Source organism: Lynx rufus, unplaced genomic scaffold, assembly GCF_022079265.1.
Source record: "Lynx rufus isolate CCGP_SWC_20201006 ecotype Redwood Valley unplaced genomic scaffold, mLynRuf1.p SCAF_4, whole genome shotgun sequence".
In the NCBI taxonomy this organism is placed as follows: Eukaryota; Metazoa; Chordata; class Mammalia; order Carnivora; family Felidae; genus Lynx; species Lynx rufus.
The window spans coordinates 8,671,717-8,687,972 of record NW_025814856.1 but is presented as its reverse complement, the minus strand read 5'-3'; the positions used below and the strand labels follow the sequence as shown (position 1 = coordinate 8,687,972).

Sequence of the window (16,256 nt, the reverse complement as noted above, 5' to 3'; positions counted from 1 at the left end):
TTAGGTGGTAGATGCCAGGGACGGGAGGCGGAGAGGCTGGGGCCCTCCTGCCCGTCTCATGGGGGCACCTGGGTGGCTCAGTCCGTTAAGCATCCGACTTCGGCTCAGGTCACGATCTCGCGGTCCGTGAGTTCGAGCCCCGCGTCGGGCTCTGTGCTGACAGCTCGGAGCCTGGAGCCCGCTTCGGATTCTGTGTCTCCCCCTCTCTCTGCCCCTCCCCCACTCACGCTCTGTCTCTGTCTCTCAAAAGTAAATAAACTTAAAAAAAAAAAAACAAAAAACAGGACCCTTCGTGAGCAGCCAGGGGGTCCTGGCAGGACAAGACATCCTGAGTTCATTTCCGGCCGCCATTTACAGAGTTCGCTGGGCGCCACATGTCTTCTTGCCCTTTCGACTGATCTGGGGAACAACCTTGTGAGACGAGACATTTTTCACCCCATCTTCCAGATGAGGAAACTGAGGCCCAGAGGGCTGAAACGACCTGCCAAGGTCCTATAGCCGAGGGTGGTGAAATCAGGACTCGAACCCAGCACTGGGAACTAAACATTACACCCCCTCCCCTCTTTCTGACTCTCCCCTTCTGTCTCCCTGTCTGCCTTGGTCCCTCTTATTCCACATCTGTCTCTGTCTCCTCCTCCCCCTGTCTTCTCTGTCTCCCTCTCCCTCCCCACCTCTCTGTGCTTTTCGGTGCTTTTTCTGTCTCTGTCACTCTTTATTTCTCTCTTTCGGTTAACGTCAGCTAAGTAAGCAGCAACGTGTGCATAGTTGGTTGTGAATGTGTGTCCCTTGACACACGGCCGCTCGTGGTGGACACTGGTCTTTGACCTAAACCTTTTTTTATTCATAGATGCTCACTGTGGCCAATATCAAAGCATCGGAAGTTAGGGGGCTTGGGATCACGCATTCATCCAACAAACATTCATTGAACGCCTCCTGTGTGCAGGTCGTCTTCCAGGCGCCTTGCGTATGTAGTGAATGGAAAAGACAAAAATCCCTGTCCGGGGGGAGTTGACATTTTAGCGGAGGGTGGAGTTGGTCAACAACGTAACGAAGAGATTGTATGTATGTGTGTGTCAAGGGCCAAGTATCTTAAATATTTTAGGCTTCGTGGGCCACACAGTCTCTGTCGCAACTGCTCAGCTCACGTTGCGACAACGTGAGCTTTGCTCGGTCGCAAAGCAGCCACGGAGAAAATACATGAGGGGCTGGACATGGCTGTGTGCCAACAAAGCCAGAATCTACAAACACAAGTGGCTCGTCCATGGGTTCTTTGCAGACTCATGTGTGGGAGGGGGGTGGGAGCTTGGGGAGAAAAATTAAGCAGTAGAGGGGTTGTGGATCATCAGAGTGAGAGGTTGTAGTTCTCCTAATAAGCCCTGAAGGAGGTGAGGGGGGCCATGGAAGTATGTTAAGGAAGGAAGACCCAGGATAGCCAGTGCAAAGGCCCTGGGGCAGCAGCACGCCTGGTAGTTGTGAGGCGCAGCAAGGTGGCTCACTTGGCTGGTTGAGAGAGTAAGGGCAGACGAGGGAGGGGGTGAGGTCCCAGGAGGGGACAGGCGGAGAGGCTGTATAATTTATCATCCAAACCGGGACAGTTTTGAGCGCAAACAGGTAAAGGAGGACTCAAAAAATAATTAACAGGCGTTGCCTGATCTACAATGGGTGTAAACTGGGACATTCGACCTCCCGCACCACCACTGTGGGACCTTGGCTCTTTCACGGTCAAACCCACATCATTTTTATCCGGGAGGCTGGGGAACGGGGTGTTCTCCTGAGCTGAATATTGTGTTTTTTAACATCCTCTATACTTTGAATGAACCGTTCTCAGAACATTAGAGGAAAATAAACCATAAAACAGAAGGCACTTCAGAATTTTACTGGGACTCGGTCATTAATTTGCTTGATGAGTGTTTACTGAATGCTCGCTGAGCCCCAGGCACCACACGAGGCCCCGGGGCCGAGGCTGGGATGAATCCGCATCTCCTTTAAGGCTCTCCTGGACCAACCATTTTAGATGGAAACCACTACGTAAACGCAGCGAAGGGGTGAAGTAGGGGGAAAAAAATTCACTCTGTTGCAAGCCCGAAGGCTGGTTCTCACCCCAGCTGTGCCCTCCACACCCTGTGTGAGCCAGCAAATCACCTTGCCTTCCTCAGCCTCAGTTTCCCCATCCACCGGGCCTGGAAATTGTGGAAATCACGGGGCATTTTCGTTGGCTCGGAAGTCCTCTACTAAAGCGATAGTGCGGGATCGCATTCCAGGGGAAGAGCCTGATCCTTTGGACCCGAGATAAATACGGTCTCGCCTCCTTAGTGTTATTTAAACAGTCCACCCCCAGGGACCTCAGGGTTCCGTGCATTCGCCATGCCGCCGAGGCTCGGTAAGCACCTACTGCGTGCTGCTCGGTAAGCACCTACTGCGTGCCGGGTGCCGTGCTGGGCACTGGGGAGCTGACGTGTTAGGGAGCAAAGGCCATTTGCAAACAAGCACGTGTATGAATTGACTAGGTGATTCAGAGAGCAGAGCATGCTGGGAGAAGAATGGATGTCTGGCAGGGCTGGAGGGGGCGGCTGGAGGGAGTCCTTTGGGCCGGGAGGTCCAGGAAGGCTTCTCTGAGGGGGGGCACTGTAGGAGCTGAAGGCTGAGTGGTGAGGAGGAATCAACCACACCAAGATCGAGGGGACACCGGGCTCCGGGCAGAGGCTCGGGGAACAGAAACACGTAGCACACTGTAATCTGGAACTTTACCTTTTGGCGTACCGATGTCTCCATTGGACGTGCCGGAGACATTCTTTTTCCACACCCGCCTCCTGAGCTCCATGGAAGGGTCATTGAGAAAGTGACATTTGAGACGAAGGACTTGACAGAGTAAACTGAGGAGACAGCAGGGTGTATCGGCCAGGAAAACTACGTTAGGCGGCAGTAACAAACATCCCCCAAAGTCCCCGCGACGTTAATAACAACAAATCTCCTTTCTTGCTCAAGCTACATGTCCAGTGTGGGTTGGCAGTGGAGGAGAGGGGGCCGTGTGCAACATGGTCACTTGGGAGCCAGCTCTGGAGCCCCTAGGACATTGCCACTTGCTGTCCCAAAAGGAGAGAGACCCCTGAGGGTCCCACAGTGACACTTCAGTGCTCTGGTCCAAAAGTGGCACGGCTATTTCCATCCACTCCTTACCGGCCAGCAGCCATCGTGTGGCCGTCAGCCAACCACAGGGGGACCAGAACAGGCCATCCTACCATGTCACCGGAAATACTCAGTGACAGCACTAATGGGGAATAGTGTTCCAGGCACCAGGACTCCTTGAGCCTTTGGAGGAAAGACGGGACTGTAAGAGCACATCCTTTTCAGTGTCACTGATGACAAGTGAGCAAGTTTCCATCCTCCTTCCGTTCCCCAGACCCAGACTTGTGCACACACCCGCCCTTTACCTGAACTGCCAAAGGAGGTCAGACCCAGGAGGGGAGGTTTGGGCCGCCCCACGTTCTCTGCCGTCACCGTGGCCACGGCAGCTCCGGCCTTTCTGCCTGGGAAATCTAGTTGCCATCTTGCTCCCGAGCAGACCCCACGGGAAGCCCACTTGGTGATCAAAACCCGCGCCTGTCCCTGCGCCAACTCCTTCTCCATGAGTTGTTGGACCCAGAGCGTGGAATGGAATCATTTGGGCCAGACTGGAAAGAGAACACAACACGTTCTCTGCCAGTCCCGGGGAGAAAATCAAACAAGGGAGAGGGGAAGAGGGAGAACAGGTTGAGAACTAAGGACGCGGGCTGGGCGGGGAACTTGGACGCGCCTCTCATTCAGTCATTCAACAAACATTTATCGAGCAGTACTTGCATGCCTGGCATTGTGCTAGGGAACACAGCAGGGACCAGAAAAAGCGCTGTCCTTGTTCCTTGTGGAACTGACATCCCAGCTGGGGAGGTAGGCAGTGATCAAGAGAAATAAACAAAGCGTAGAAAGGGTGAAGCGCTAAGGGCAAAGATAGAGCAGGAAATGGGGTTAGCAATGGAGGGTCATCAAAGAGGGCTTCCTGGAGAAGGTGACTTTGGAGCAAAGACCTGGAGGAGGTGAGGGAAGAGCCATGTAGGAATCTAGGAGGAGAGCTTTCCAGGCGGGGGTGGGGCAGCAGGTGCAAAGGTCCTGGGGTGGGCACAAATGCACTGTGCCTGGTGCATTTGAGGAGCCAAAAGGAGCCCATGTGGCTGGAGCAGAGTTATCCGAGGTTAGAGTGACAGAGGGGCTTGGGGGGGGGGGTGCTTCCATCTGTGGCTGCCATCACATGGAGGCCAGAAGTCCGAGACTAAGATGTCAGCAGGGCCATGCTCCCTCTGAATCCTCCCTCGCCTCTTCCTGGCTTCTCCTTCTGGCTGTTGACCCTTGGTGTTCCTTGGCTCCTCTCCACCCTCTGCCTCCGTGATCATGTGGCTGTTCTCTCCCCTGCGCGTCCCTGTCTCCACCTGGTGTTTTCCTCTTTAAAAGGACGCCAGTCATATTGGACTAGGCCCCCCCCCCCATCACGACCTCGTCTTAACTCGATGGCAGCTGCCGAAACCCTATTTCCAAGTAAAGTCACATTCCCAGGTACCGGGGTTGTAAATTCAGCACATCTTCTGGAGGGACACAGCGCAACCCAGAACAGACCTTGGGCATGGAACTTTACCTCTCTGTGCCTCAGTTTCCTCACCCAGGAGGATGGGAAGGATTACGCACCAGCTTTGGGGGTCCGTGGGAGGATTAAACGAGCTCGGGTAGACCGAGTGCCTGGCCCTGTGGATGTCTGTTATCATCCTCGCCAGCACGTCTTGGCCCAGAGGGCCCTAAGCCCGTTGGGGAGCTGGGGTGTGGGCAGAGTCTGAGATGAAGGGGCCGCCTCGGTTCCGAGGGGCCTCAGCCATTTCTCCCCATTCCATCCTGCCTCCCCCCCCCCCCCCCACCGACACACGCCTGCTGCTCTGTTCCCATCCCAAGCCTGTTTCCTGAGATGGCCCAGACTATTTCTTGTGTTGGCTGGTAAGGGCTTTCTCTCCCTGGACTATATTTAGCCTAAGAAATAGGCATGAGAACCCTCAGCTGCCACAGCACTGGAAAGGAAAAGCACAAAGCCAGTCGTGCCTTCTGTCCAGCCCTGTTCTGCTGACTCCATTCTTTTTTTCCAGAACCTTCTAGCAGCACAGCTTTGGAACTTTGGGTGTTTCTGGGAAGAAAGGCAGGAGCTAGGAGCCCTGGCCTGTTAATTGTCCCCAGAACCTGTCTGTGTCTGCAGTGAAAGTTGACTTTATTTGTTTGTCTTATTTTCCTTTTTTTTTTTTTTTTATCACGGTGAAATCCCACAGAACACAAAATTTACTATCTTCACCGTTTTTAAGTGTCCAGTTCCAGGGCATTAAGTACATCCTCATTGTTGGGCAGCCGTCGTCACCACCCATCTCCGGGACTCATTACGTCTTGCAAAGTGACACTCTGTCCCCACCGAACACTGACTCCCCACCCCCTCCCCCAGCCCCTGCCGACTTCCTGTCTCTGTGAATCTAGGGACCGCACAGAAGTAGAACCCTACAGCATTTGTGTTTTTATGACTGGCTTATTTCACCCAGCGTGGTGTCCTCAAGATTCATCCATGTTGTGCCATGGATGAGAATGTCCCTGCTTATACCTCCTCCCCAAAGGGTGCCCCATCAGGACCTCAAGCATCGTTGACCGGTTGGCCTGTTTTTGTGTTTCGTATACCGGAATCCTACATCGATGTTCCTTTGTGTCCGGCTTCCTTCGCTCGACACGAACTCTGTAAGGTTTCGTGTGACAAGTGGCGGTCATTCATTGCATGCTATGCCATTTATTTATCCTCTCTCTTGTTGTCGAGGGGGATTCAGATTATTTCCAGTTTGGGGCTATTATGAAGATCGCCACTGTGAACAACCTTGTGTGTGCCTTTGGCTTACGCAGGTTCACGTGTCTGTTGGGTAACTATCCAGGACTCAGGAGGGGAATCTCCGGGTGGTCGTGCGGGGACGTGACTAATTTCAGCAGCAGCTCCCAACCCATCTTCCAAAGTGGTTGGACCATGTGCTGTGGATTGAACTGTGTCCTCCCTCTTCCAGTTCTATGTAGAAGTCCCAACCCCCAGCACCTGAGAATGTGACCTTAATTGGAAGTGGGGTCATTGTGGGAAGATGAGGTCATCAGGGGGGACCCCAATCCAGTATGACTGCTGGGGGAGGAATTTGGCCGCAGAGACAGACATGCACACGAGGAGGACGTCACGCGGAGGTGAGGGTGGGGACCACAGCAATGCCTCTGCAAGCCAAGGAACCACTAAAGGCTGTTTTCAGTGAATCCCCAGACTCCAGGAGAGAGGCATGGGGCAGGTTCTCCCTGGAAGCCTCCAGAAGGAACCAGACTGGTCGACACCCTGATCTTGAACGTCTGACCTCCAAGCACCGTGAGACAATAAATTTCCGTTGTTTTAGGCCACACAGTTGTGGTTCTTCGTTACCCAGACACAGGACCCTCATCCACCATGTCACCCTCCCATGAGCAGCGTGTGACGATTACAGATCCTCTAGGCTTTCTAGCACCTGGCCGTATGTGTCCTTCTCATTCGGGCCTTTCTGCTTGGTGGCAACAGCATTAGATGTGCTTTTAAAGGTGAGCTTTTAAAGCCACTCTTGGGGGCCCCACATTGTGCAGATGGCCCAGAGCTGATGAGCCACCCTAAAGCTCCCCTGCTCCGGCGGCTGATGCCAAGGCTTCTCCAGCACAGAGGTTAAGTCCATGGGCTCTGGGATCCAATCCCATGCTCGTCACCAGCTAGCTCCGTGACCTTGGGCTGGCACTTTTGTCTTTCTGGGCCTCAGTTTCCCCAGCCATAAAATGGGCATGATGATAAAGTAGGGTATCCTGACTAACTAAGCTAATGGCTGATGTACTTATAAGAGTGTCTGGCACGAGTAAGTACTCCATAAGCACTGCTTTTTTATATTTCTCTCTTTCTTTCTCTCTCTCTCTCCTGGATTTTCATCCCTTCCTTTTACTTCCTTCTTGGCACAGTGTTCTGTTCTCCCAGAGAAGAATGTTCTACTTGTGGACTTCTCCCCACCTTGAAAACTGAGCTGGGCGCTTCCAGGAATGTTTTTGAGATTGACATTGAGGCTGCAGGGCACAGAGGAGGGAGACATTTGAGGAAAAGGCTCACAGCCCTGTTGGTTGTCTTGGTGATTTAACCCGGGAGTCAGACTCTGCCTTCATGCACACCCTCCTGGAAGGGAAAAGTGTGACTGTGTCAGAGAGGAGGAGGGAACCAGGGGTTCATTTGTACATTTTGCTTGGGCTTTTTTTTTCTCTCTCTCTCCTCATGGATTTTGGTCTGGGAAGTTCTGAGTTTCATGCTGGTTCCTGAGTCCTGTGAGGGCTACATGATTAGGAGGGGGCTTTGTGCTTCTAATGATACCTCTCAGGTTTCCCCCACTAATTGATCCTGTGTTCTATTTCCTTGTCGGGGCTGCCAGAGCTCCAGGACTCCACAGGCCACGGACATCTGAGGGCAGAGGTCCCCCTTCTCCCACCTGTCAGGTCATACCTGAGTCCCACTGAACACTCACCCGCTTTCCCTCCTCACCTCCCACAGAGCAACGATGCCTCAGGGAACACTTGGAACTGGTTGTACTTCATCCCCCTCATCATCATTGGCTCCTTTTTTATGCTGAACCTCGTGCTGGGTGTGCTGTCAGGGTAAGTGTCTGGTACTCTCCCCATCCCACTCCCCGTCACCATCTTCTGACCATAAAGAGGCCATCGAGCCTTTGTTTTCATATTCCAGGCAGAGGCAGAGAGTAGGCTTCTTCCCTTGTCTTGGGCTAGCTAGAAAGTTATTAGCGAGTCAGGTACAGATGCACAGGCTGTGCACTGCTGAGAGCACCCAACAAAAGGACTCAAGGGGGCTGAAATCCGGTGCAACTTCGACTCACCACCCTGCACCCCTGGCATTGAGCAACCTCCACCCAGGAAAAGGGAGCTTCTTTCCAATGCAGACCTCTCATTCAGAAGTCTTTCCCAGCACACAGCCCATCACACAAGAAAATTCTATAGAGCGTTACTTCCTATAATTAACATTAAAAAAAAAAACAAAAACCAGTAGATTGGGTTCTCCCCTTCCTGTCTTCCAAATGCAAAATCTCAATATACAGTCAAGCATGCATTTCCATGACATATATTGTCCTGTACCCCCAAGATCGGGTATTGGGTGTTTTGTGGGGTTTTTTGGCTTAATCATAAATAGATTTTCTTTTTCTCGTCACAAGAAGTCTGGGGAGTGGCATAGTGGCTCCACGGTGCCATCAGGGACCCCAGTTCCTTCTGGTTTTCTGCTCTGACGTCCTTACCAGGCAGAGGCTTTCGGTCTCGTGGATGCCTCATGGTCTGAAAGGGGCTGCCTCACACTCACAAGAGAGCCACCGCATGTTCCAAACCCGAAGAGGAGGGAGGGGAAGGGAAAGGGGAGGAGGGCATATATGAGGGAAGGGAGGCTGTGGCAGGAAATCAGCTTGTGTCTCCTTGGCCTGACCTAAAAGAGGGCTTCAAATCTTCTTCACCCGGGAGTGCAGAGAATGAGAAGGGGGTGTGCAGCCTTCGGTTTGACTTGTTTCCTCTAGCTGGGGCGCAGCTGTTGGATAATGTGGGAAGCTGGCAGAAACACCCCCATCCCTGTGGTGCTCTCCCAGAAGACCTGACTCCTCGTGCTAAAGTCCACTGCCCTCCTGGGGTTTTCGAACCCCTAAATACGCGCACACACACACACACGCGCGCACACACACGCACAGAGTCCCTAAAACGTTTGCAACGGCCACACCCGGCTCTTTCCTGCTTCTGCAGGGAGTTTGCCAAAGAAAGGGAGCGGGTGGAGAACCGGCGGGCCTTTCTGAAACTGAGGAGGCAGCAGCAGATCGAACGGGAGCTCAACGGGTACATGGAGTGGATCTCAAAAGCAGGTGAGGCCCATTCATCCTGGGGCCCGGGAACCGAAATCCCCAGGCCCCGGAGCGCGCACGGAGTCATGCACGCGGCTTGAAGGTGGGTGAGGGGAGGGCCTGGCGGGGGGAGCAAAGAGGGCCCCTGACCAAGGAGCCCCACCTCCCGGAGGCCGGAATCTGGGCTACGGCAGCGGGACTTCCGGGGTGAAGCCAGGATAGGACATCGCCTCCTCTGTTCCCGTCAACTGTAGTTTACGTCCCAGCCCTGCCGCCTCCTAGCAGCGTACCTCCCTTCCCTGTGCCTCGGTTTCTTGGGTGGTTCAGTGGAGACGCGCTCACGCCTACCTTCCAGGGCTGTGGAGTGTGCAGTGAGACAGTCCACGCAGCAGGCACGTGTTTATTGGCTCAGCCATTCCCAATGCTTATGGAGCACCCACTCTGTGTCAGGCGCCACTCTAGGCTCTGAGGATGTGACAGAACAAAAGATGGGGCTCCGACGTTCTAGTGAGGGAGACAGAAAAGAAACAAGTACGGACGACGCGGGGTGCTCCCCAGTGCCGAGGAGAAAAATAACGCAGCTTAGGAAGTAGGAAAGACTTGGAGGAGGTGGGCTGGTCAGAGAGGATCTCTCCGAGGAGGTGATGTCCGAGCAGACCCGAAGGAGGCCGTGTGGATGTCTAGCGGAGGGTGTTCCGGGCAGAGGGGATAGCAGGTGCAAAGGTCCTGGGGTAGGGGCAGCGTTGAGTCATAGCAAAGAAGCCGGTGTGGCTGGAGCAGGGACACGCAGGGCAGATGGGGAGGAAAGGAGGGCAGGGAGGTGGCGGGGGCCGAATCAGGCAAGGCCTTATGAGGAAGCTGGGTCTCATATTGAGGGACGTGGAGGTGGTGCTCGCTCTCCTGCTCTTGCTGACGTGGGCTGCGAGGCAGGAAGAACCGAGTAGCACGCTGCTGGCTGGTTGAGCTGCCGCAATCAGCAAGAGGAGAGCGAAGGTGGCCGGGCAGACCCTTGCCCTTCCTGGTCCGAGGGAGCGCGTCCCAGGAGAGCCCCGTAGACGCTGGAGCTTAACTCTGTGCTCTTCCTCCTCAGAAGAGGTGATCCTCGCCGAGGATGAAACCGACGGGGAGCAGAGGCATCCCTTTGATGGTAACTGCTCTGAACCTGGCTCAGGGGGTGGGGGGGTGGCTCCCGGGGGGGGAGACCAGAGCAGCCAGTGCTGGGGGAACAGGCTGTTTGGTTGTCAGGGGCCTCCAGGGGATGGACGTTCAGAGCCCAGGTGACACCAAGCACAAACACAAGACCAGGTCAGGACCAGGAGGATACAGGGAATGGCAGGAATCTGCGGCTTTCGGGAATTTCAGGACGTCGGCGCAGGTTTTTCGTGTTCTGGCCTGCCCTTTCTGCTTTGACCCCGTGCCTCAGTTTTCCGCATCCGTGAAATGGGCATTATGATAATAATACCTACCTCATCGGATAGTTTATGAAGATTACATTAATGCTTGCAAATACAACGCCTACTTGACTCAAGGTCATGACTCACCATCTGTGTTTGCTGAATAAATAAATAGCCAAGAATCCGGCTTACCGTTCAGGACCGTGGTCTCACGGTTGGAAATTCGGTGAGACAGAGCAAGGGCTTTGGATCGAAAATACCAGGCGAGAGCAGGAAGTAAAGGAGCTAGGGTTTATCTCGGAGGGTTACAAAATGGATTTTACTATTTGCGGGGGAGGGGAAGAGGTGACCCACGGGGGTGTCTAAATCATTTTGTCGGAAGCGTGTGCCTGAACTCACTGTCCCCTGGAGAGCCCGTGGGGGAGGAGCGGAACCTACATACTGAGCAAAGGGATCCGCAGTCCCGGCCGGCCTGGCAAGCGTACTAAAGGTCAAGGGTGGGCTGCCTTCATTAGGGGTCACTGTATATCCGGTCCCGGGCATCCCCCAGGGGCAATGACAACTGAGAGCCCAGACCTCAGTCTCTAAAGTCAGACTGAACAGGACGTGGTTCTCGTCTTGACCCCTTGGGCAAAGTCATGTAACCCCTCCCCCCCGAGCCTCGGTCTCCCCGTCTGCAAAATGGGCATACTCTTCCCTCCCACCAAACCGGATCGCCGTGAGGGTTAAACCCAACACCCCGCAGAGTCCCTGGCAGAACAACACCTGGGGCCGAGGACGCAGGGGCGCCGAGGTGTGGTTCCGGTGTCCAAAAGGGTAACGTCTTTTTCTCTTGCCATGTTTCCATTGTTGGAGCTCTGCGGAGAGCCACCATAAAGAAAAGCAAGACCGACCTGCTCAACCCCGAGGAGGCCGAGGACCAGCTGGCCGACATCGCCTCCGTGGGTGAGTCCGTCCAGCTGCATCCTGGCGCTCGGTTGTCACCGATGGCGTCAGAGATGCGCGCTGAAGGCCGGGGACCCTCCAGGCCTGCCCTTGGATCCCTACTCTGCCCCTTGCCACCTTTGTCTCCTGGAGGAGGTGACGCGATTATGGGAATAACAGCGGCGCCTCTCTCCTGATACCGTCCGTGGAGCTTAAACTAAATAATCCACACTAAGCATTCAGAAGGGCGCCCGGCACAGCATAAGCTCCCAGTAATGATATTACGATTCGTCAGTACTCACGGAGGGGCTGCTCTTACGAAGGGCCGGCTGTGAATACGCCCCGGGTTTGGCGTGCTCTGGAAGAATGGGGGGTGGTCAGGGAAGGCTTCTCGGAGGAGGCGACATTGAAGCTGAGCACTGCAGGATGAGTATAGGAGTTGGCCGTGGCCGTGAAAGCAGAGAGAGCCAGGCGGAAGGCTGTGCTCGGTCTGTTGCCGTTGGTTCTTGCCAAGGGCAGAGCCTGGGGAGGAGGGGACATTTGCTCCTTCTCTGCGCGCCCCTCCTGATTGAGACCGTGTTGCTTCCGACCTTCTCCGGAGAGACTAGATTATATTTTGAACAAAAAATTTTTTTCTGAGAGAGAGAGAGAGCAAGCGGGAGAGGGGGGCAAGAGAGAGAGGGAGAGAGAGAGAATCCCAAGCAGGCCCCATGCTGTCAGCACAGAGCCCGATGTGGGACTCAAACTCACGAACCTGAGCCCAAACCAACCTGAGTCAGGCGCTCAACCGACTGAGCCACCCGGGCGCCCTGAAGTGGGTTTTTAAACATTCCAGTAATGAAAGTGGGAGAGCATCCAGGCAGGGGAAGTAACACATGACCTTGCGGGGAGAAAGCCTTTAAAGGGAGGGAGGGGAGGAAGGAAGGGGAGAAGGGAATTTAATATATACACGTGGTTCTGATCCACGGGCACCAACTATTCCATATGCTGCTGTTTTCGCTCCCCCCCCTGGTTTTTGACCTTGTGCGCTGGGTTTTGACATCAATTCCACTGCAGTCCCATCCTCCCGGAGGGTGGCGCCCCCGTAGTTGTTTGCTTAGCCGTGGCTCTGTCCTACGGTGTTGGAGTTTCCAGTGTTTTGCCCCTCCAGAGGAACACCACCGCGAGCATTTATGTTCAATTACTGCCCCCACCCTTTGGGCGTGTTTCCTTGGGGATAATTACAGGATCAAAGATATCAACAGCTTTTCAACTCATTATTCACAGAGCCCTTCTGGGTTTCAGAAACACCGAACCCATGTATAAACCTGCCAAGCACTCATACGTTCAACGGATCCCCCCCTCCCCAGCCACTGTGTATTGCCCATTTAATTCCCTTTCCCAGCTAAGTAGGTGTGTAATGATACCTTCAAGCTCGTTTCAATTTGCATTTTTAATTTCTAGCCACAACCCTCTTTTGCCTTGTAGTGCTGAGCTAGACCTATTTCGACTTGTGGGTGCATCTGTGTCCCTCCTCCCACAGCAAGTTCAAGAACGGGAGCACTCCCAACAGTGCTCTGTGTGTTTGATCTGTCACGTCTGGCTCACACACCCAAAGATTGGCATACTCAAGTCAGGATCGCCTCTGTGGATAAGATTGGGTACCTGCTCCTCACTGATGGAGAGGTTATTTTTCATCAGTCATCCTAGAAAAGATGGAAAAGTGATACTACCCGATGTTGGCAAGGATGTGGGGAAATGGGCATTGTCGCGTGCTGAGGGTAGGAGTTTGGTTTGCACGGTTTCCACCGTGTGGTTGGGTATTATTTAACTGTAGATGTTTCTATTCTTTGACCCGGCATTTCTGCTGCAAAAATATTTCTTCCACGTGTGCAAAAGATCGATGCCTCTTCTCAACAGCGTTGTCTCTGGTGTTCAAAAGAGCCCGGCTGGCTCCGTCGGTAGAGCGTGCAACTCTTGATCTAGGGGTGGTGAGTTGGAGCCCCGTGTTGGGTAGAGAGATTACTTAAAATCTTTTCAGTGAAAACACACACAAGAAACTAAAGTGAAAACCAGAGACAACCCGCATGCCCAGAAATGGGGAGACGACTGAAGAAATTGCAGTATTTACGTACGATGGACTGTTACGCAGCCAGGAAAAAGAACGTGGCTGCTGCTCGCATGGAAAGATGTTTGAAAGCGATTTCTCAGTGAAAAAAGCAAACGGCACGGCATTATATAAAATGTATGATCCCGTTGCAAGAACAATACTAAGTATGAGAGGTACTTAAAAGTGTGGGAAAGTGTGAGGGATTTTCTTTCACTTCCTACACGACAATTTTCTAAAACGTACAAATTAGTGACGGGCATTTCTTTTGAAATCAGAAAAGTAATTAACTACGGTTAAAGTTACTTAAAAGCAACACAGACTGGGGGCGCCTGGGTGGCTCAATCAGTTGAGTGTCTGACTCTCGATCTCGGCTCAGGTCACGATCTCATGGTCGTGAGACTGAGCCCCGAGTTGGTCTCTGTGCTGACAGTGTGGAGCCTGCTTGGGATTCTCTCTCTGTCTCTGTCTCTGTCTCTCTCTCCCTCTGCCCCTCCTCACCCTGTGCTCTCGCTCTCTTTTAAAAAATTCATTAAGTACGTAAGCAAGTAGGTAAAAAATATTTTTAAAAAAAGCAACAAGGGACTGATCATGAGGACTCTGATAGCTGTACAGGCTGGGAAGAATTTGGTGGAAAGCAGAGAGAGAAAGCTTCACGGAGGAGGCGTCTGTTGTTTTGTTTTTTGGTTTTGGTTTTTGAAAAAAATGTTTTTAATGTTCATTTAATTTTTGAAAGAGAGAGAGAGAGAGAGACAGAGCGTGAGCACGGGAGAGGCAGGGAGAGAAGGAGACCCAGAATCCAAAGCAGACTCCAGGCTCCAAGCCGCCAGCACAGAGCCGGACGCGGGGCTCGAACCCACGAGCCGTGAGATCGTGACCTGAGCTGAAGTCCACCGCGCGAGCGACTGAGCCACCCAGGCACCCCGGGAGGGGTTTGTTTCTAAGCTGGGCTTTCTGTGGAATGGGGAGAGAGCATCCATTTGCGACGGCTGCCATAATAAACTAGCATAGGCTTGGGGGGCTTAACAGCAGAAGACTGGAGACTGGAGTTCTGGAGCCTGGAGTTCCTAGCTCAAGGCGTCCATCAGGGTTGGCTGCTTCTGAGGCCTCCCTCCAAGGCGGTAGACCAGGCTGGTAGACCCCTCCCTGTGTCTTCACACGGTCTTTCCCGATCTCTTCTTACAAGGACTCCAGTCAGTATCGGATCAGGGCCCACCTACAGGACCTGAGTTTGCGTTAAAATTCACTCGTTAAAGAACCGAGCTCCAAATAGGCTCACATTCCGAGGTACTAGGGGATAAGACTCCGGCATATGAATCTGGGGGATGCAGGTCAGTACATAACAGGGGGGCCAGCCAAGAAGCCATGAGAGAGACTCACAGATGGTTTGTCCGTGGGAGACCCTGCTCGTGAATTGGTGGCCGACGTAAGAGACCTTGCTCCTTGGAGAATGCAGTTCCGGGCTGGTGTGGGATAAGCACGTGATAAGGGGAAGGACGGGAAACCAGAGTAGGAAGCGGTCGGACTAAGAGCCATGGCTGTCCCGTGCCCTTTCTGTTAACAGAGCAGGCGACGTTCAGCTCTGCAGACGGGTCCCAGACGTAGGCCAGGGGCTTGGTGTCCCCGGACCAGGTTTGCCCCGGGCAAACCCACCAAACTCCAGCCCCTTTGCCCGATGGCTCAGAAACGCACAGGAAGGGGCCCCCGCTCCAGCCAGTACCCCAAAGGACACCTCTGGAATTCCCGTTCTGACCAGGAAATGGCTTGACTTGCGTTTCCGTAAGTGAGACCAGCTGAGCGTTTCGGAATGAGGCCGGAGCCGTGCATCTGCCGTCGAACCCTGGACGGCAGCGAGCACAGCCTTGCGCAGTTGGTGTTTCTCCCGCGCGGTCCAATCAGCCGATGAGCGCCTCACAAAGCCGTCTCGTCTGCAGCTGACGAATATACTGCTGAATTCTGGAATTTGAGTCGTTTATAGGAAAAGCTGAGCCGCGAATGGAAGCCGCCATCACAACCAGCTCTTCAGGAAAATCAGATTCCTTTTAGATGACTTTTGATCGGAAGCTCTGCGCGGGCCGTATCCGTCTGCCAGGGCCGCGTAACATAGTGTCAAGACTGGGAAGCTCGAAGCAATCCTTGGCGATCCCCGGCGTCTGTGTGCATCCCTGGACTCCGGCCTCTGTTGCCACACGCTTTTCTCCTTGTGCATCTGTGTGGCTCTTCTCCTCTTATAAGGACACCAGTCACCGGATTTAGGACCCACCCTGATGCAGTTGGGCCACATCTTCACTTGATTACATCCACGGAGACCCTTAACTTCCAAGTAAGGTCACGTTCACAGATCCCAGGGGTTAGGACTGGAACACGTCTCTCTGAGGGGCACAGTTCAACCCGCAGCGTGGGCAGGACCCGTTTCAACTTATGGACGATTTCAGGGGCATGTAAGCAAAGTGTGAGCAAAGAGGTGCTTCATTCTTCTAACACATCAGATTTAGAAGTCTTAGCCCAAGAAAAAGAGTGTGAAACGTCTCTTTAACGTATTTCTATACTGATGCCATGTTGAAATGATAATGTTTTGGATCTGTTGGGTTCCATAAAATCTCTTATTAAGTTTTTTTTAATGTTTATTTATTTTAGAGAGAGAGAGCGCAAGCGGGGTGGGGGAGGCAGAGAGAGAGGGAGACACAGAATCCCAAGCAGACTTCAGGCTCTGAGCCATCAGCACAGAGCCCCACGGAGGGCTCGAACCCACGAACCGTGGGATCGTGACCTGAGCTGAAGTCAGACGCTTAACCGACGGAGCCATCCAGGCACCCTGTCTTATGAAAATATTTGTAAAATCTAAGAATTGCCTGCAATTGCCATTCCAGACCACAGAGAAAAGCT

The 16,256-nt window shown here is 53.4% G+C and overlaps 1 protein-coding gene across 3 annotated transcripts in view; it reads left to right on the top strand.

Annotated features, from left to right (window-relative positions):
* CACNA1A (calcium voltage-gated channel subunit alpha1 A) overlaps positions 1 to 16,256 on the top strand; it is a 211,479-nt gene that overhangs the window by 106,696 nt on the left and 88,527 nt on the right. For all 3 annotated transcript variants that reach the window (XM_047094938.1, XM_047094939.1, XM_047094940.1), the window contains exons 7-10: positions 7,628 to 7,731; positions 8,872 to 8,987; positions 10,057 to 10,113; positions 11,216 to 11,305. In XM_047094938.1, coding sequence (XP_046950894.1) covers positions 7,628 to 7,731; positions 8,872 to 8,987; positions 10,057 to 10,113; positions 11,216 to 11,305 — 367 coding nt within the window. The remainder of the gene's footprint in view (positions 1 to 7,627; positions 7,732 to 8,871; positions 8,988 to 10,056; positions 10,114 to 11,215; positions 11,306 to 16,256) is intronic.